This window comes from Topomyia yanbarensis, chromosome 2, assembly GCF_030247195.1.
Source record: "Topomyia yanbarensis strain Yona2022 chromosome 2, ASM3024719v1, whole genome shotgun sequence".
Taxonomy (NCBI): domain Eukaryota; kingdom Metazoa; phylum Arthropoda; class Insecta; order Diptera; family Culicidae; genus Topomyia; species Topomyia yanbarensis.
In genome coordinates this window covers 313,874,245-313,893,523 of record NC_080671.1, presented here as the reverse complement: position 1 = coordinate 313,893,523, position 19,279 = coordinate 313,874,245, and the positions used below count along the sequence as shown (strand labels likewise).

General features: G+C 38.8%; 1 protein-coding gene across 1 annotated transcript; it reads right to left on the bottom strand.

Annotated features, from left to right (window-relative positions):
- Positions 1-5,110: 5,110 nt before the first annotated feature.
- LOC131683613 (uncharacterized) lies at positions 5,111-17,919 on the bottom strand. Its single transcript, XM_058965730.1, has 3 exons — positions 17,739-17,919; positions 5,930-6,323; positions 5,111-5,826 (listed from the first exon to the last, which is right to left on the bottom strand). Exons 1-3 carry the CDS (start codon positions 17,800-17,802, stop codon positions 5,616-5,618), a joined length of 669 nt encoding a protein of 222 aa, XP_058821713.1. The 5' UTR covers positions 17,803-17,919; the 3' UTR covers positions 5,111-5,615.
- Positions 17,920-19,279: the final 1,360 nt, after the last annotated feature.

Here is a 19,279-nt window from a genome sequence, read left to right as displayed (position 1 = left end):
TCTAAATATCAAACCATTACACATACACTTCAAACAAGAAGCACTATCAATATCATGTGCATACAGACTGTAAGTTACTGGGCTTTGGAACAGTAACTGTGTTGATTTTGCTACCAGTCATACACGATTGTGGTCAAAAATGATTACAGCGGATCCCATAAGTTTTGCATACTTCCCCTCGCAACATCATCATGCTCATGGCTACACTTTTTGACAGTCCGTTTGGCTGCAATTTGCACGTTGCTATTCTGTTTATAAAGTGTCTGTGATTTGCGATGAAAAAAAGTGACGCCATCTTACAAAAAAGAAAAGTTTTTTTTGTTAATCGTGATGCATTCGGTGCGAAATCGTAGTGTACGCGTTGTTTTCGATCAACCATTCCGAGCGTGCCATAAAAGGAAGTCATTTTTCCCTGCAGAAGCTGAGTAACAGCAATTATCCGACATGGAGTTTTGGGAATAATTTTTCACTAGTGGTCTATCCCCACTTATGCTTGTTCATATATCAGTGGCGCCATAATTTCAAAAGCGGCCACAGCCCAACTACAAATATATTTAAAATGACCGTTAAAGTAGGCGAAGCATTATTTTCGAGTGTTATGTCTGTTAGTCTGTGTTTTAAGGTCGAGTTACTGCTCGTACGAGTGGAACTCTAGCGCTACGTAGATTCGGGTGAGAAACCGGATGTAGAATCTATCGCTGTGTGGAACGCCTTGCCAAGGCAAAGGCTACGATCGGATTATTGATCGAAGACAATCAGCACTGAGTGATTCGTACATCGCGATCGGCCAAAGAAGTCTGTACAGCGCTGCAAAACATCACCAAAAGACGAACATCGCGTCGAAAGTGTCATTGCTAAAACGGATTTACCTTAAACGTTTCGGAGACGATATGGTGGAACATCTATTGGAGATTGAGAAGCTGTTTTCTCGTTTGACCAACGCCGGTCAGGAGCTCGAGGAGAATCTTACCGTCGCAATGATTTCAAGAAGTCTGACTGGCTTGTACAATACCCTTTCTACGGCATTCGAAAGCCGATCAGAGGACGACCTCACACTGAAGCGCGTCAAAATTGCAGAGTACTGTGTCAAACTCGACCTTGAGCAACAAAACAACAATAACAATAGCGATCACAACAAGACGAAGCCAATTGTCTACCATTGCTGCAAAAAGCATAAGCAAAAGGAATACCGTAAGGCCGCTTACAGAGTGGCGGCGAGAAGCTGAGTAGGTGCTGGAACTGACAGTAGGACGCGAGATGCGAGAAACCTGCTTGCAGCATATCAAATGGAGCCTGTCAGAGTAAAAGCGGGCAGTCGGCGCCGATCCGCACAGCTTTCACTCTGACATCATCCCTTTGGTTTGCAGCAAGCAGGTTTCTCGCATCTCGCATTCTAATGTCAGCATCAGCGCCAGCTCAGCTTCTCACCGCCACTCTGTAAGCACCCTAAGATGATCCGTGATTCGGAGAAAGAAACGAAACTTATGGGATTTTTGATTGATGTGCACCGGTGTAGTGCACTACTTTTGCACTTTCTAGCAGAAGTGTCAATGGAACATACCCAGTTTTCTGCACTTCTGCTAGAAAGTGCAAAAATGGTGCAGTTCCAGTGCACTCCAATACACCGGTGTCAATCAATCGAAAATCCCATTAGAGAAAATTCTACCAACTAATAACGATTTATTTTTCGGACTCACGAATAACTACTTCCAATTATTAGCGTTTTCGTTTCTTCCTGGTGCTACACCTTTACTTTCCCTTCTACTCTCGCTCTCTCTATTTCCCTGCTCTTGTTCTCTTTAATCCAGTCACTCTTCGAGGGGACTGCTTCTTCTGCCGAACCGTTCTTTATTCGAAAGCGTCGTTACACCGCTACTTCTCCATCATTAAGCTAAAAACCTGCCCTAATTCAGAAAGTTCAAAATGAAACCATAAATGGCAACTAAAATGATTCAGATAGTACAAACAATCATAAAATCCTTTTATCAAAAAATTCCTACTGCTCTAGTTCAAATAATAAATGTTTTGATAATATAAATACTTTCTCTCTAGCTTCATGAGTTGGCAAAGTATCGCTCTTTTCCTGGAAAGGAGGTCAGGGCCAGCGAAACACTTTTTTCCCGAGTGGGTAGTAGGATTCGGAGTGAATTCTACTCGTAGTGACGAAAGTTCAGACATGGTGTATGTAAGTGAAAGTGAAAATTCCTGGATAATACCTGGGGGCTATTTGGAAATACCCTTTGTTAACAGGCTGTGTGACCGACGGCTCAGCGGAAATGTGTTTGTTGATTACTGATACTACAAATGGTCGGTGTTAAGTCAGATCGGACTAAGTGACATTGTGTTGTTTTCGAGAAAAACGAGTTTAAATTTGAATCATCAGTGTTATCATTATCTCGCTTTTTGATATTTTGCAGTAAGTATCAATTACTCTATTCTTTTAAATTTTGTTGCATTGATTTTCTGTTTCCTCCGATAAAACTTTCAACAGACATCTCCTCTGGCTTAATGGAGGCCGATTTGAATATTTATCATATGGCAAAATAATGCCGATAAATCTCCTTTTCGACATAAATCATATTCATCTCATACAACAAGCCCCTGGAGGGTCTACTTCCGGACCGAATATAGGCCATTTAACATCATCGATATATTGTGTAAACTAGCTAAATAACATTCGGCCGTATACGAAGAAGTATCTCGTCTACGTACCCGCTTGGTAACTAGAGATTGATGGTGTAGTCTCCGATAGGGGCCTTAGTTGCGAGATATGGGGTTGGCTCCTTCCAGAACCCTTTACTTCAGTCAGTGAAAATTCTGGTTTTGAAGCAAACGCGTTCAGCATAAATCGAGGAGTAACTTATTTTCAATCAGTCTCATGTCGAGTCTTTCGCCGGATCTACTCTTTCAAACTTTGTTCTTTTGAACGGGACTCGTCTACCTGTTCGCCTTTTGTGTCATTGCGAACAAGCCATACCCAGTGTAGAAACGCAAAAACCACGAGTAATTTCTACGCTCCCTTGTCCAATAAAGAGCGGTAATCTGACAATCTCATTAAGGGAACATGTGACTTAAAAAGGAATGATTTCATCTCCTAAGCTTCCTTGTAAAGGCCTGAGAGTGTCCTTTAATGGGTGTGTAGAGTTAGGATGGAAGAATAATAAAACAGCCAATATTGTTATTACCAAATATAAAATAATTCGTATTAACTTAGCAAGCTGAATCCCATGTTGTATCGATTCGTTAGTAATGACAAAAAAGGGTGGAGTCTTCCGATACACGATCGTATCCATAAAAGCACATGTGTTTCGATTGGAAACGCATTCTAAACTCTGACGTCGAGACGAGCAGTTTACCAGCAAACAGCAGTCCACCAGCAGAACAGAAGTCCACCCGCAGAGCAGAGCAGCGTTCTACCAGCAGGCACCAGCAGAGCAGCAGTCCACTAGCAGAGCAGTACCCTAGCAGCAGAGTAGCGGTCTATCAGCAAAGCAGTAATAACAACCGTTACCTAGCAGCAGCAACGGGTGGTTCGAACGCGCTTATAAAACCAAGAGTCCTTTTGGTTTTGGACTCATTCGATACTCTGACGTCAAGGAAAGCAGTCCACCAGCAGAACAGCAGTCCACCAGTAGAGCAGCAGTCCACCAGTAGAGCAGCAGTCCGCTAGCAGAGCAGCAGTCCACCGGCAGAGCAGCAGTTCACCAGCAGAGCAGAAGCTTACCAGCAAAGCAGCGGTCTACCAGCAGAGCAACAATAACAACCGTTGCCTAGCAGCAACGCGCTAACAAAAGCACATCTTGGAAATCTTAGAAACTAATAGGAATTTCCTCATGGGACATCTAAAACCCCGAGTGTCCCTATATTTCATTCCTATGATTTTTCTAGGTTGAACATGATGTATTTGAATTAACTACCGACGTGCCTGTGTGCCTTTTGATTGGAACAGCTATGCGTCCGCTATACTGCCCATAAAAGCATAAGAGTCCCATATGGAAAAATAGCAAGCCGTGAAAAACGCTGTTCAAGATTTACATTTTTTATTGAGACCCGCTGAGGAAGTGAAATTACGTTAACGTCAATAATATTTGCTTATCTATGTTTTTTAATGCAATACATACACGAGTCAACATTGACATAAAGTCGAAAATGACATTTCTTTCCAGCATGGATTTTTCACATTTGGGACCCTTCCACTATAATTTAGATAAAACATCACAACACGTAACATGTATACTACCAAACCAGACAGACTAATTGAATCAATAAAAAATATTACAGTTTTATATTTCAATCCAATTCGAAATCGTCCACCGGTTCCTCCCCTAATCTTTGTTACTGGTATTTAAGGATTTAGCAGTTTCACAGACGATTTTTTTTTCTGAATTTTGTTGATGTGGCTTGATGGTTAGGATATTCTCATAAACATTACCGGAAAACGGTGGACCATCTACAACCACTAACTACGTAAGTAAATTTTACAAAAATGTTTTCATTGTGGGTAAAACGGATCGATGTAGATTAGATCAATATCATCTTCAAATTCTGTTTGAAACCTAGTTAATATTGATTTGAACGGATGCAACGCGATTATGTGAAACTGGTGAAATTAATGCTACACACCTTAGAAAGTTTTGGCTTGTCTTAATTGATGCCCGAACGATTTCCATTAGGAAACAATACCTTGTTTTCGGTCAAATTTCGCTAAATCGAAAAATCCTCAGACTTGTCCGTCATACCCACCTTAGGTTTTCGTCTTTCCTGCATTGCTTAGAAAATGCAAGATCTAGAGATAAATTTTCAAATCAAAACTATACAGTCGGGTCTCCTATTACGCGGATTCCTACTACACGGATTTCTACTGCGCGGATTCCTACTGCGCGATACCCGACATAGGATTTCTAGTTTTAAAGAAATAATTTCAACCTATGTCTAAAAAAACACTACTAAATCTTTGACTCCATTCTGATAAGGGTTCTTTAAATCTTCTATAAACCTGAAAAAAACCAAACCTTGAGATGTCCATCTTAAGATTATTTCCCCTGTATACGTTTATAAGAATTTCTGATGAAACAAGACATAGGCAGTATAAATCTTTAACGTAGTTTATTTGAATTTTCTTTATTCCTGTCAGCTCTTACGGTTACAATAATTAACCATTCACACAATCTCACGCATTCATCTACCTAATGTAACACTTATACTCACTTATAACAGTGACAAACTACGAGCATTTCTACTCTTAGTAACACCTAGACTCCATTCTATATTCTAAAGGTCTAAAATACTAAAAAATTATTAGCTACCATTGGCATGCTCTGGTAATACGTGTTAGTACAATTAGTTAACTGATAATGGTAAAGTCATGCCAGTAAAATACGTTTTTCACGTGGGCTTGGAAATCAGTCCTGTTTGGCATTCTAACAGATTAGAACTAGTAGTGTATTGTTGTAGTATGAATTAATTCTCAGAAGGTTGGGAAGGAGTGGCGTTAACCTTGTCTAAGACAGGCCTGAAAAATACGAGAATGAAAGTTAGTAAAACTGGAAGATGTTCTTGTATAATACGGTATGTTTGAGGAATAAATAAATTAATATATAATTTGAATTGTTTGTTCAGAGTTCATCCGTGATTCTGTTGGAGGAAATTTCGACCGTCTCGACCGAGCCCTTCACTCGCTTTTCTTCAGCGGTTTGATTCGTGAAGTGACCCGGCACAAAGGAAACCGTATCCGTGTCACTGAAAACTGAATTGTATTGGTCGTGGTCTTGCGTGGGTGCTGACGGATCGGGACTTGTCAGTGTGATGCGCGATGTGGGTGTAACACTGTGAAGTTGCAGAATTGTTCGTGTAATTTTGATGTGGCATGTGCGAAAATAAAAGCGAAAATATTGAAATTGGGTTATCATAAGAGAAACCGAACATTTACCTGTCTCTAGCCTGGAACTGGGAGCTGACGGTAACTCCCCGGGGTTTCCGGAAGTCACACTCTACAGCAAATGCAGCATCTCCGGGAGTAACCAGATCTGGATCGTGCTGCACCACAACGATGTTCGAGTACACCTCACCCTCGTTGATAGTCTGGCACTGGTCCAGGTTGAACTTCATCTCCAGAGATTTTCCAGCACGCTTTGGTTTGACAAAACACGGTTCACTTTGTTTGTAGAAGCTACCCCTCGTGTACATGACGCCATCGAAATCTTCCTCGGTCTTCAGCTCAATACGCATCGAGTCGGCACCACAGCGAAGGTTTACTTTTTGCAGTCCTCGCGTTGAAGCATCAATCTTGAACTGGTCGCCCAGATCTTGCTCAAAAAGGCTTTCTGAAATTATAAAATAAAATATAAATGTGAATATCGGTACTTCAATGTAGTACTCGAGGTAAAGACCAATCCGCTAGATCCTTGCCAAACTAGAGCCAATTAAGCGCATTCTGCATATGGCACTTCAAAACATGACTTTGTTCACGATGAAATTTGTTTCAAAAGTACATGATCTGGCTGACCGTATTATGCGTCGGCCGTAAATCATCCAAATGAATACCCGTGGAAAACATGATATCCGCTTTTTTAACCCTTTACGACGCGATTGTTCGCCTTTCTCTATAGAAAGGTATTGCAATTGCTCTGGAAACCGACTTTTTAACGGAGGCCCGAGTGACATATACCATTCGATTAAGTTCGTCGAGTTCGGCAAATGTCTGTGTGTATGTGCGTCTGTGTGCTGTATGTGACCAAAAATGTCACTCATTTTTCACAGAGATGGCTGAACCTATTATGACAAACTTAGTCTGAAATGAAAGGTACAACGTTCCCATAGGCTGCTATGGAATTTCTAAATTATCCGACTTCCGGTTCCGGAATTACAGGGTGATGAGTACGATCACGCAGAAAATGTCGATTTTAATAAATTCTGCAATGAATGTATAAAGGTGAAAATTTTTCCAAAATGTGACCACATCTGCTTCTATTTGTAGTATTAGGTCACTAACAAAGTCTCTTTGGCCACATTGGTCACCATCATCGGTTCCGGAATCCCCGGCGGAAGTATCCAAATTCAGAATAACAGTCACATCGGTTTCTGGGAGATGGCTAGACCGATTCATCCAAATAGTCGCAAATGAAAGGTGTTGCGTCCCCGCAAATGGCTATTAAATTTCATCCCGATCCGATTTCCGGTTCCAGAGTTACGGGTTGTGGCGTGCGATCAGATTGATCAGATTCCGATTGAAACCGATACTCCGATGAAAGCAAAAAAGGTAAAAAATTCGCTAAAATGTCACTCAAACAACTTAAATTTTCAGTTCTAGATTCACGTGGAACCTTCATCCGATTCAGTTGAACTACAATTTCTACGACTCGAGCATTCCAAGACACTCTCACGTCAAGGATGTCGGAGTCGTAATGGATTTGGCACTAACGTTCGAAACACATACTTCATACATTGTGGACAAGGCATTAAGATAGGTTCATCTTCCGAATAGCGAAAAACTTTAGGGACGTTCAACATCAATCTACTGCGCGCTGGTTTGCTCAACACTAAAGTACTGTTCTGCTGTTTGGAATCCGTACTAACAGAACGGCGTTGACAGAATCGAGATCGTCCAATGCCGGCTCATACGGTTTGCACTCCGACATCTTCCTTGGCAAAACAAAGTTGAGCTGCCGAGCTACGAAAATCGTTGTCATCAGATAAGCTGACCAGCTCTGCCGAAAAAAATCGGTACAGTATGCGAACCGTCTACAGTCAAAAAAGGCAAGTTGTTGGCTAACGGGGAGTTATTTGCCAGCCCGGATGCGTTACTTGCCCTTCAATTTGCGGCAAATTCATGGCAAATAGGGGGGGGGGGCGATCTCAAATGCAACATTTGAGCGATTTGCGTCATTTTTTGCAGCCCTACCCGCCCCTAAATCGCCCGCGGAACGCGCCATTTAATCGCCCTTAATTGCTTAATATGAAAATTATAAATAATACTTATTTTCGGATTCATTATCTACTCACATGAACTTATCAGCATGCTAGGTAATCACTACCAAACTATAGGAAGAATCAATCGTGAAATTGGTATTGCACACCAAAACTTATCGCAATCTGACGTTCGTTAAGACTATAGGTCAGAGGTCTTCTTCTACTATACATACACACTATCCCACATTTTCCCACACTCGTTGGGTAAATGAAGTTCACTAGACAAACAAAATACAAGCGAGAACAAGCGAATTGTTTAAAAAACAATTTTAAACTTAAGCCAAACATGAACCGCCATGTTAGAGAAACGCGACAAACAACCAAGGCCATTTCAGCGACCAGAGAATTTGTCTAAGTATTGAAATTGCCTTTAAATCGCATCCGCAAATTGCATTTGTTCCCACGGGCAATTAGTAGAGATGGTCGGGTACGGGTTTGTAAATTTTCATGCGCTCGGGTTCGGGTCGGGTTCGGGTTCGAAAAAATTGAAACCCGACCATCTCTAGCAATTAGTACAGGCGAGTTGAGTCAAACGTCAAAGTGTTTAAATAGCCTAACCATGTTCGTCCGCCTTTTTTGACCGAGCATGCTTGTCCACCCCCGGTCAAAAAAATGCGGACGAACATGATCAGGCGATTTAAACAGTTTAACGTTTGACTCAACTCGCCTGTGCTAAATGCTCTAGGAACAAATGCAATTCGCGAATACGATTTAAAGGTAATTTCAACACTTAGACAAATTTTCTGGCGGCTGAAATGGACTTGGTTGTTTTTTGCGTTTTTCAAACATGGCGGTTCAATTGGTGTGTTCTCGCTTATATTGTCTAGTGCACTTCATTTAGCCAATGCGGGAAATTGAGAAATCGAAGTATAGTGGAACAAGATCTGTGACCCAAAGTCTTAATGAAAGTCAGATTGTGGTAAGTTTTGGTGTGCAATACCAATTTCACCATTGATTCTTCCTATAGTTTGGTGGTGATTACCTAGTATACTGATAAGTTTATGTGAGTAGATAATGAATCCGAAAATAAGTATTATTTGTAATCTTCATATTAGGCAATTAAGGGCGATTAAATGGCGCGTTCCCTATTAGCCAGCAACTTGCCGTTTTTGACTGGGCCTTTGTTGACTGGGTAAACTTCTGTGTTAATCTAGATCAAAGATGCCAGATTTACAGACATGTCTGCAAATTCGCAGATTTTTAATTTTAGCTGCATATTTTTTTGATAACGCAGATATGAGCAGATTTTTTAGTTTGGTTGCAGATATTTACAATTTTTTTAGTTTGGTTGCAGATACAGATTTTTGAAAATAAAGGCTTTTGGTTACACTAGTTTCAAATTACAACTTTATCCACTTTAGGTTTTTCCTCAATAAAATATTTCTTGGGCTACAAATGCACTATTTTCATTTAATATAACGCATCATTTTAAGTCATTTTTGGTCAAGGATAGTTTTCCTGACATTTTTGGTACTTCCCAGACTTTTAAAATTATTATTGCAGACATTTGAAAAAAGTATCTGGCATCTCTGATTTAGATAAGTAGCAACTGATTTAGATCAAAGAGAATAGGGAAAGAGACGAATAGTGTGAAGCCAAAAATACCTTATTGAGCGGACCAATCGTGCAATGTAAATAAACATTACTCATGCCTGAGTTGGAGGAGATAAGTATTGTACTTCTATCAAAAAAGAAATCTGAATTTTCATCAGAATTTAGTTCAATCGTGATTGTAAGGTGCATTCTAGAGTATATGTATGAGTAAAAATAAGCTTTAGAATTGTTTCATCTCTTTGTTTCGAAATGCACATCGTTTGATAAACAAATCCATCGATCGACATACGGTTTGTTTTCAAAATATAATAGGAGTCATTTAAAGTGCTGCCTATAGAAGCGGTTGCCAAAATTCTAGTGTTGAAATCATCATAAAGGGCGTGTTGCCGTTTTGACTGATTTTCACTCTTCGTCTCTTTCCCTATTCTCTTTGATTTAGATCAGTTCTATCATGACGGAGACATTATAGAAAATTGTTTTTCGTATTTTGATATTTTGACATATATTATTACTCATAGGGTTATATACTCTCACCGTTGCAGGTGGCGTTGTATGACTTTTTACACATGCTACTGCTACATGCTACAAAATTAAATTTGGCGATATTTTTATGAAAAACATCTTTGACAAATAATATTTTATCATTAACCCTCCGGTACTCGCGCCATTGTATTTTGTGCAGCGCCTTCCGAAACTCTAGCGAAATCTTCTTCCAGCACCAGCGGTTGCTCATTCGGGGAACCATCCGTGCGAGTGCCGGAGAGTTAAATCTTTAGGAATAAACTATAAGCCAGTCGCAAAGAGTTACCTACATTATCATCTCATTTTGTTTATTTGTTGTACCGTCACCAACAGACCCCTTGGTCCCAATGGTGGTTACTTAAACTAATTACAATTCAGAATACACATTATTTTAGTTTTTATCGAATTCCTTGTCAGGTTGAAGTCAAAAGCCGTCGCCACACTGTTAAACACACGCTGGAGTCCGAAGAGAGTTATTGCGCAGAGCTCGAACGCGAGCTTGAAGATCGAGGCGTCCGAGGATTGTAGGGAAATCCACGCTGGAAGACATAGGTCCGAGACGAACAGGGCTCGAGAGCAGTTTCTTCGGATGCTTAGAGTATCGAGCTGTATCAAATGACAACGGTTTTCGTAGCTCGGCAGCTGAAATCTGTTTTGCCAAGGAAGATGTCGGAGTGCAAAGCGTACGAACCGGCGTTAGACGGCCTCGATTCTGTCGAATTTTTCACTATTCGGAAGATGAACCCAAGCTGTCTTGAAGCCTTATCCACAGTGGATGATGTATGTGGTTTGAACATTAGTGCTGAATCCATGATGACTACGAGAACCTTGACGTGAGAGAGTCGTGGAATACTCTAGTCGAAGCGATGGTGGTTAAACTGAATCGGATGGCGTTTCCGCATGAACGTAACGATTGAGCATTTACTAGGGTTTAAAACCATTCTGTTTAGATAACACCACGTACTAAAGCTCTCTCTGAAGAAACTCTGCATCGGTTTTATCCCGCATTTGTCGAAAAAATTTCATGTCGTCGGTAAAGGAAAGGCGGGGTCCTTGTAATTTGATGTTGACGTCATTAAAGTATAGGAGGGTCTCATTTACGCATTTTACGTCGCATTTGACCGAAAACGTTGGAAAAAGTATGTTCTGCTAAATTCTGAACAGCTTATGACGTAGCAGGCGGTGGTCGCTGAAGTTTTGATGGTGACTGGTAGTGAGTGTTTTTTATGAACGCAAAGACGTTTGAAATACACGAAAATTATATTTTTTTCACGAGAAATGTCTAGTTCAAAATACCTAACCAATAATTCTGTCAATTGTTTTTGTTTCGGTTTATCGAAATACGTTAAAACGAAGAAAATAATTAATATAAAATTGTTCATAGTAACCCGAAAATAACTCAAACAAGATTTGTACCCATCAGGCAGATTCAGTGCCCGTATAGAAATGCCCAACAAACAATTTAGCTGGATATTGGCTTGAACAGTTCTTGTTCAGCTTATTCTATCGGACCAATTGCTTATTCAGCTTTCTATGTCTGTTGGATGTACAGTAATAAAACCACGATTTTCACTGTGACAGTACAGTAATTTTACAATAATTTACAGTAAGTTTTAGTGTTATGCTACAATACAAAAACAATAATCTTTAACATTTTTACAGTAAATTTTAATGTAAAATAGACTATTATAGTTAAGAGGGGGGTGTTGGTTATGTATCTTAACATTAAGGCTCAAGTAACCTTTTTTGAGCATGTGGTAGAATTGGACGCTTGATAGTATGCGTAGGAAAAATTGTGTTCAGCTTTGCCACCGAATTATCCATTTAAACCTTTTCAAAACTCTAAAAGAAGAATGTCAGTCGATTTATTAATTCATCACGATTCAAATAATATAAAATAGCTGCTGGAAAAACTATCGGCTTAGCTAAATGGTGCTTTTGAAAAAGTGGCTGTGATTTTTTGTCACACTACCACACCGTGCTGGGGTACACAAAACAACTGCGCAATGAAAAAACCACAGCCACTTTTTCAAAAGCACCATTCAGCTAAGCCTATGGTTTTTCTACCGATGGTACTTTGCATGAATTGAATCGTGATGATCTAATAAGGGGCCATGCATAAATGACGTAGCATTAGAAGGGTATACCAAATTTGTGACGAAGTGTGACGAGGGGGAGGGTAGGGTCAGTAGTTGGGCGACGTAGCATTAAGTTTAAATTTTTTTGACGGGCATCAAAACCCATTGATTAGAGAAAACAATTTAATGTTCCAAACAATTCCCAAGAAATTTAAGTTCACACAAGTTACTTTTCAAGCGGTTTTTCATGATGTATATTTTGCGAATCGTGAAATTACAAACTTGCAAAAATACGGAAAGATTTTGTATGCGGATTTAATTTGCTACATTAGTTAATTAATGTTGCTAAATAGTAAATTTAGTTTTTTTTTGTTGGAGACGAACTACTTAGTTTGGTAGCTGAATGAAATGTTCTCTCCGGATTCAACCAAACAAAAAATAGTAATTTAGATAAACGTATGCTTGATAGAATCATTGGCAGCTGCAGGATTGTGAACAGAGGGAACTTCTCTTCATGTTCCCCTTGAAATATAAAATTCAAAACAAAACTATCAACACTATATTTTTCATGAAATGGGCTTATTTTGTACGCAATTTGCTGTTATAATGAAAATGTTGATACAAGTCGTCAAACATTTTGAAAGGACATGTATTTGAAATAATTGTAAAACATATGTAATTTTTTTCATCCTCCGGCCGCGTTGTAAAGGATGAGGGTTGGGGGGGGGGGGGGGGGGGGTAGATAAATGCTGCGTTATTTACGAAGGGGAGGTTAGAATTTTGTGACCAAATGCTACGAGGGGAGAGGGAGCGGTCAAAAATCATCGAAAAAAGCTTTGTCATTTTTGTACGGCCCCTAAATCGACTGATATTCTTCTTTTGGAGTTTTGAAAAGGTTTAAATTGATAATCTGTGGCAAAGCTGAACACAATTTTTCCTACGCATACTAACAAGCGTTCAATTCTAACACATGCTCAAAAAAGGTACCTTGAGACTTAAGAAAATCGATTTTTCTCCATACATATTTTGCTCGAAAACAGTAAAATTTAATGTGAATTTACCGTATCAGTTTTTTGCTGAACAGTTAAATTTATTGTTACATAGAATTTTATCGTAAATATATTGCGAAAACTCTGCATCGAACAATGTTGAAACAGTAATAACTATAATATCCCTGTCAAAAAAATGCGGACGAACATGGTCAGGCGATTTAAAAAGTCTGACGTTTGACTCAACTCGCCTGTGCTAATTGCCCCTAGAAACAAATGCGATTTGCGAATGCGATTTAAAGGCAATTTCAATACTTAGACAAATTTTCTGGCGGCTGAAATGGACTTGGTTGTTTTTTGCGTTTTTCAAACATGGCGGTTCATGTTTGGCTTAAGTTTAAAATTGTTTTTTTTAAACAATTGGCGTGTTCCCGCTTGTATTTTGTTTGTTTAGTGCACTTAATTTAGCCAACGAATGTGGAAAATTGTGGAATCGTGTGTAAGTATAGTGGAACAAGATCTCTGAGTCTAAATGAAAGTCAGATTGTGGTAAGTTTTGGAGTGCAATACGAATTTCACCATCGATTCTTCCTATAGTCTGGTGGTGATTACCTAGTGTACCGATAAATTTATGTGAGTAGATAGTGAATCCGAAAATAATTATTATTTTTAATTTTCATATCAGGCAATTAAGGGCGATTAAATGGCGCGTTCCCTGGGCGATTTAGGGGCGATTTAAGTGCGGGTAGAACGGCAAAAAAATGACGGCGGCAAATCGCCCAAATGTTGCATATAAAATAGCCCTCTAATTGCCAGCAAATTGCTGGCAAATTTTAGGGCAATTAGCGCATCCGAGTTGGCAAATAGCCCCCCGCTAGCCAGCAACTTGCCCTTTTTGACTGGGATTTATTGTTTTATGATTGTTTGAACATCTGTTATAGTCACTTTTTTAAATACCCAATTATTTGAACTCAGTAGACCGTGGATTTTGATGTCATCGACCCACTGTATGTTATAGCTCATAAAACCCTTTTCAGGTTCGATTTAAAACAGCTCATGCTTCATATAGTTTATTCACTACAAAGTTTTACATGTGTGAAATATCTAAACTATAAAGATTAATATATTCTATATATGCATTTCAGAATGAAAATTTATTAAAAATAAATAGGATTGAATACGAATTCATTTTGGAATAGTTCGAACATCTGGTATACTTTGGAGCGAAAGCGTTTAAATACCTAATATGGAAAGAGATTGAAGTGATCAAGAAATGAATCGTAAGTACTTTCGAATCGGTTGACACATTTCAGTTCAATACCTGAGAAATTTAATTCATGTTAGCATCAATTAAATATTACGATAATAATTTTGGAAGTGTATTGTCTGATCATTACGTTGAGAAACGTTGAGTTTTACGAAAATTTTCGTATTTTTACACATTCGGCCCTATTCTGCGCGGCGTGTGACGTGAGACGAATAATCTCACCTCACTCTACGTGACTTTTCTCACCCAATTCTGAAGAGTCACTTCGGGTGACGTGTGACTCCCATTTAACCGCAATGGGGAATCTCACCTCACCCGAGTCGACTCTCAGAATCGGGTGAGAAAAGTCACATAAAGTGAGGTGAGTTTAGTCGTCTCACGTCACACGCCGCGCAGAATAAGGCCGATTATGTAGTATACGTTATACAAAAGATAGAATCAATGATGAAACTATTTTTCGTGAATGAAACGAAATGTTTCGTACTTTTATCAAATATTTCTGTGTACAGTACGGATATTTTTGGAGCGGGTAAATTAATTTTTCCTACACTGAAGGAAATAGTGTGTACCACTAGTAGATTTATTCGTTTGTCGTTCAACTTCTTTTTCGTTTATCGAACGAAAGTTATCGTATTTGAATATAAAATTTTTATTCGACCTTCTCGGTTCAGAGCGACTTATTTTTAATTAAAAAAAACGATTTTAGTTCAAAGAGCTCACCACTGATATTTACAAAAAATGTTCGCGAAAGTTAGATGCACTCTCGTAGAAACATTTTTTTTGCATAAATATTCTAGGGATTCTGTGGTAGAAAATCATGACTAGCGCATAACAAATTTAATGGGTTCGTGATGAATCTATTGTATCTAGAAAGAACTGTTTGATAAAATTCTCGCAAAACTTCGTAATATTTGAGAACATCGTTAGTAGTGCTCATCTGCTTAACAGATCAATTTTTTAATTGAAAAATCGATGTTGTCGAATAAAAAACGATGTTTCGAAGAACAAAAATCCATGCATAAAACTAATTGTGTGGGTTGACCATGAATCAACTTTGTTAATAGCGCGAACATTATTCGTAATTTTCGAAAATTGAAGCTCTTTTGATGTGATTTAATGTTTAACGTTTATTACGTAAATTTCATGAACGAAAAAATGTTATATCTACGTTATTTGTTTATAGTACCAACGATGTTCGTAAATATAACGAAAGTCTCGAGAATTACATCAAACAATTCGTACGATTTAGGAAAAAGATTGGAAATAATTTCTTGAAAGTTGAATTCACGAGCGTACAAAACAATTCGTATATTTTACGAAGGTTGATTGTACGGAACTTATTCGTTACAGTTTTAAGAATAAATTCATTAAGATTTTTGTGCATAAATATTTTGGAGATTCTTCGCTGAAAAACTGTACATTACGAAAGGTGTTCTACATATCAGAAAGATTGTTGTATATTTGTGAAAAACTCGTAAAAAATGCCTGGAGAATCACGAATGATTAATCAAATGTACTCAAAATTCGCACGAAAGTTGTTTGTACAAAACCCTTTCGTAGTTGTTGGTACGAAAGCTATTCGTAGTAGATTTACGAATTTATTCTTTCAGTGTATGGAGGCTTGAAAAATGTTCTGTATTTATTGCACTTGTTTATAAACAGCAATGATAACTTCTGTACTAAAGTTAATGATTTTCATCAGCCTACCACCCCCTTCCCCCAGACGGAAATGTCATCAGACGTCAACACAAAATGCTTTCAAATATTAGCGAGAATCAAGAAATCAGTTATCCGTGTAAAGGATGTATCCTCTTCGGAAGTGTAATATTTAATAAATAGATACGCACATCGACTTTAAAATGCTCGGAAAGCCAACCAAAATACGATGTTTTTGAACACCTAAATTATTTTCTAGACTCACTTCATCTGAAATAATTTGCAAAAGTTAAAAAACTAACATACTATCAGGATTCGAGATTGTCTAACAATCTTTTGTAATTAATAAAACTTTAATTTGTGATTTTCGTACGTGTTCATCGTTCAAAATCCGATATATCCTATTGAAATCAGCCCTAACACTCCTCGATCAAATTACAACTGGGTAGCATTAACATAGTAAAAATGTATTTTTATTAAGATGAGGTAATTGTTTACTTTAGCTACTTTTCCTCCTGTAAGTGGAAAACATGTTTTTCTTCCATGCATATTTTAGTTCAGTGTTGCAGATTCATAAAAAAGAGGCGGAAAGCGAAAATTTTTAATAATTTATTAATGAGACTAAAAATAAGTTCTACCTACTAACCTTGCACATAGGGTTATTGTGCTCCCGAAAGTAAGGTTTTCGGCGAAGCTAGTTTAATGCGGCTATGCCGCATAGCCGAGTCCAAGAATCCGAAGCGGCGCAAAGCCGCTGAGGATCCGCTGGACGAGCCTTCCTTGTACTTGTCATCAGAAACGCAAGCAAACCTGTGATCCACTCGTTTGCCCGGTATACTCAAACATAGGGGCTATCCCTAGTTTAAGTCGATTAAGAAACGATATGTGGCGTAGCCACATTAGGCAGTGACAATAATTTAATTTTTGCCGATGAATACAATTCTATTGTTACTAAATAAAACATTGTTAATGCCTAATGTGGCTATGCCACATCGATTTTTTTTCTCATGCTGTCCGACTTCGCTACCGCGCAGTCGGACTTATACTAGGGATAGCCCCTATGTTTCAGTATACCGGGCAAACGAGTGGATCACAGGTTCGCTTACGTTTCCGATGACGAGTACGAGGACTACGGCTATGCGGCATAGCCGCATTAAACTAGCTTCGCCAAAAACCTTACTTTCGGGAGCACAATAACCCTATGAACAAAGTTATTAGGTACAACTTACTTTAATCTACAACACTAAACTAGCATATTCACGAAAGAAAACATGTTTTCCACTTACAGGGGGAAAAGTAGCTAAAGTAAACAATTACCTAAGATGATGAAATATTCTATCAACAAGTCTACACTGAATATATACTTCTGCTAAGAGATTCACTATACAACTGTTAGTGTAGCGTTGAATCACTATTATCTGTTTCACGGTATTCGATACAATTGTCTAATTCGCGCTGATGTTCTCACAAAAAGTATACATTTCTGTTATCACGCTATAAAGGAATCACAAAAATTTTGCACGCCCGTTCCGCAGCCGCCTAACAATAACGAAGCTATACGCGATTATGGATGAGCTAACCGGTTCCGACACACTGCACTCAGTTATGATTGCGGTTCGCTAACTTAAATCGCGTTTACTTTCATACGGTTCCAAAATATTTTAAAATATGATCTTTAGTAACGCCGCAACAATCCCAAATTACCTTCCGATTTAGCCTCCAACACCACTATCGCAAAAAGCACGCCGCATAGCACAATTTTCTTCATTTTCACAAATCCGAACAACGAACTGCTGGCGTTGAAGTCTTTTAGGGCTCTGCAAAACACCGTTATTCTTGCTTACGTAGCTGTTCTTCGCCGCTCAGCACGTCTTTACGAATCTGAAACCTGTCGATGACTGAACGGAGCACACAGTGTCAAGTATGTTATTATAGGCTCCAGCAGCAAAAGCTTATTCCGGGGAGCTTTCAAAGTGTGTGCTTAACCCCAAAAGGGACGAACACCCGGCGAAACAATATGGGGAAATATTTGCAACTCGATTCTTTTCGCCAACCGACGATCTCGCGCTTCGTGTATGAATGTTTTGAACACCTTTAATGTATTGCCGTCTTGCTTCGAACACTAGTCGAGCGACACGTGATTGACTGTGGTGGCCTACTGCGTGACTGGTGTGAGAGAAATATTCGGTGGGTGGAATTTGAGCTTTTTTCTGTAGGTATGCACATGTTTACACCAATAAGGCACGGCCGATGAACAATCGGGGACATGTGAAAATGAAACTGACGAAAGGCGGGAAAATAATCGACAGCAGGCGGAAGGTAGCAAGTGTGGATTTGTATTTTGTAGCCTGGCAGGAAAATGAAAATGCACCTTTATTGGTTTTTCTTTAGCAGTTCCTGGTGCGTGCGCCTTGCAGACCAATTCGCGTAATTGCTCTGATGAGTGCTTTGGTGGCGCTATTGCATAACAATGATATGCTGCTTGGTTTCGTTCCAATAATGCCTGGAAACGCTTTGTAAGAAAACCGGTAGGTAGGTAGGTAATTGCTTTTCATACATGAATATTTATTTAATTACACTAACTTAAAGGATTAAATGTTTATTTATCATATAATTCGCGATTATTTTGCATTCCTGTAAGGAATCACTATGTGGATTCAGCCATGTCATGGTTGATGGCATTTTAAGGGCGTCTCAAAACTTTTTAATTTAATTTCATCAATATTTATGATAGTTACTGATTACATTACTATTATTCGCAATCATCGGTTACACATCAGCAGACTGTTGTTTAAACTAAATGATCTTCGAACAATTAAAATTATATTTGTATATATTTTTAGTAATATAATTTTTTGTTCAGGTGTTTATTGAAAGTTGGGTCCATCTGATATTCTGTCGTAATGAACTTAACTAATCATGGTTAACCTAGGGATAATGTCTACGATGTGGTGAATGATGTAGGGTAAAGTGCCTACTTTCGTCAGGTTAAGGAGGGTGCCTCACTAGTTCACTAATTACTCGCCCTACAATCAATCGAATTCGCACAAATTGGCATCAACTTGACCCCGATTTCGAACTCTATTTTAAGACACATTTTCAGTCAAATCTGTAAGAACTTGTACCCAAATTGTTAATTAGAGTTTCAATTTTCAGTTTCTGGTAAATATTTTCGTTTTGACCTGGTTGGCCAGCGGGAATCGGTGCCGACTGGGGTCATGCTTGGCATGCATAAATGTATTCAG

What these genes read in the sequence shown, in the direction of transcription:
- LOC131683613 (XM_058965730.1), bottom strand. Translation starts at nt 17,802, where the DNA reads ATGAAGAAAATTGTGCTATGCGGCGTGCTTTTTGCGATAGTGGTGTTG. An exon ending in GTTGGAGGCTAAATCGGAAG is followed by an intron (nt 6,324 to 17,738) that starts GTAATTTGGGAT and finishes TTATAATTTCAG; the next exon opens with AAAGCCTTTTTGAGCAAGAT. An exon ending in CAGTTCCAGGCTAGAGACAG is followed by an intron (nt 5,827 to 5,929) that starts GTAAATGTTCGG and finishes GCAACTTCACAG; the next exon opens with TGTTACACCCACATCGCGCA.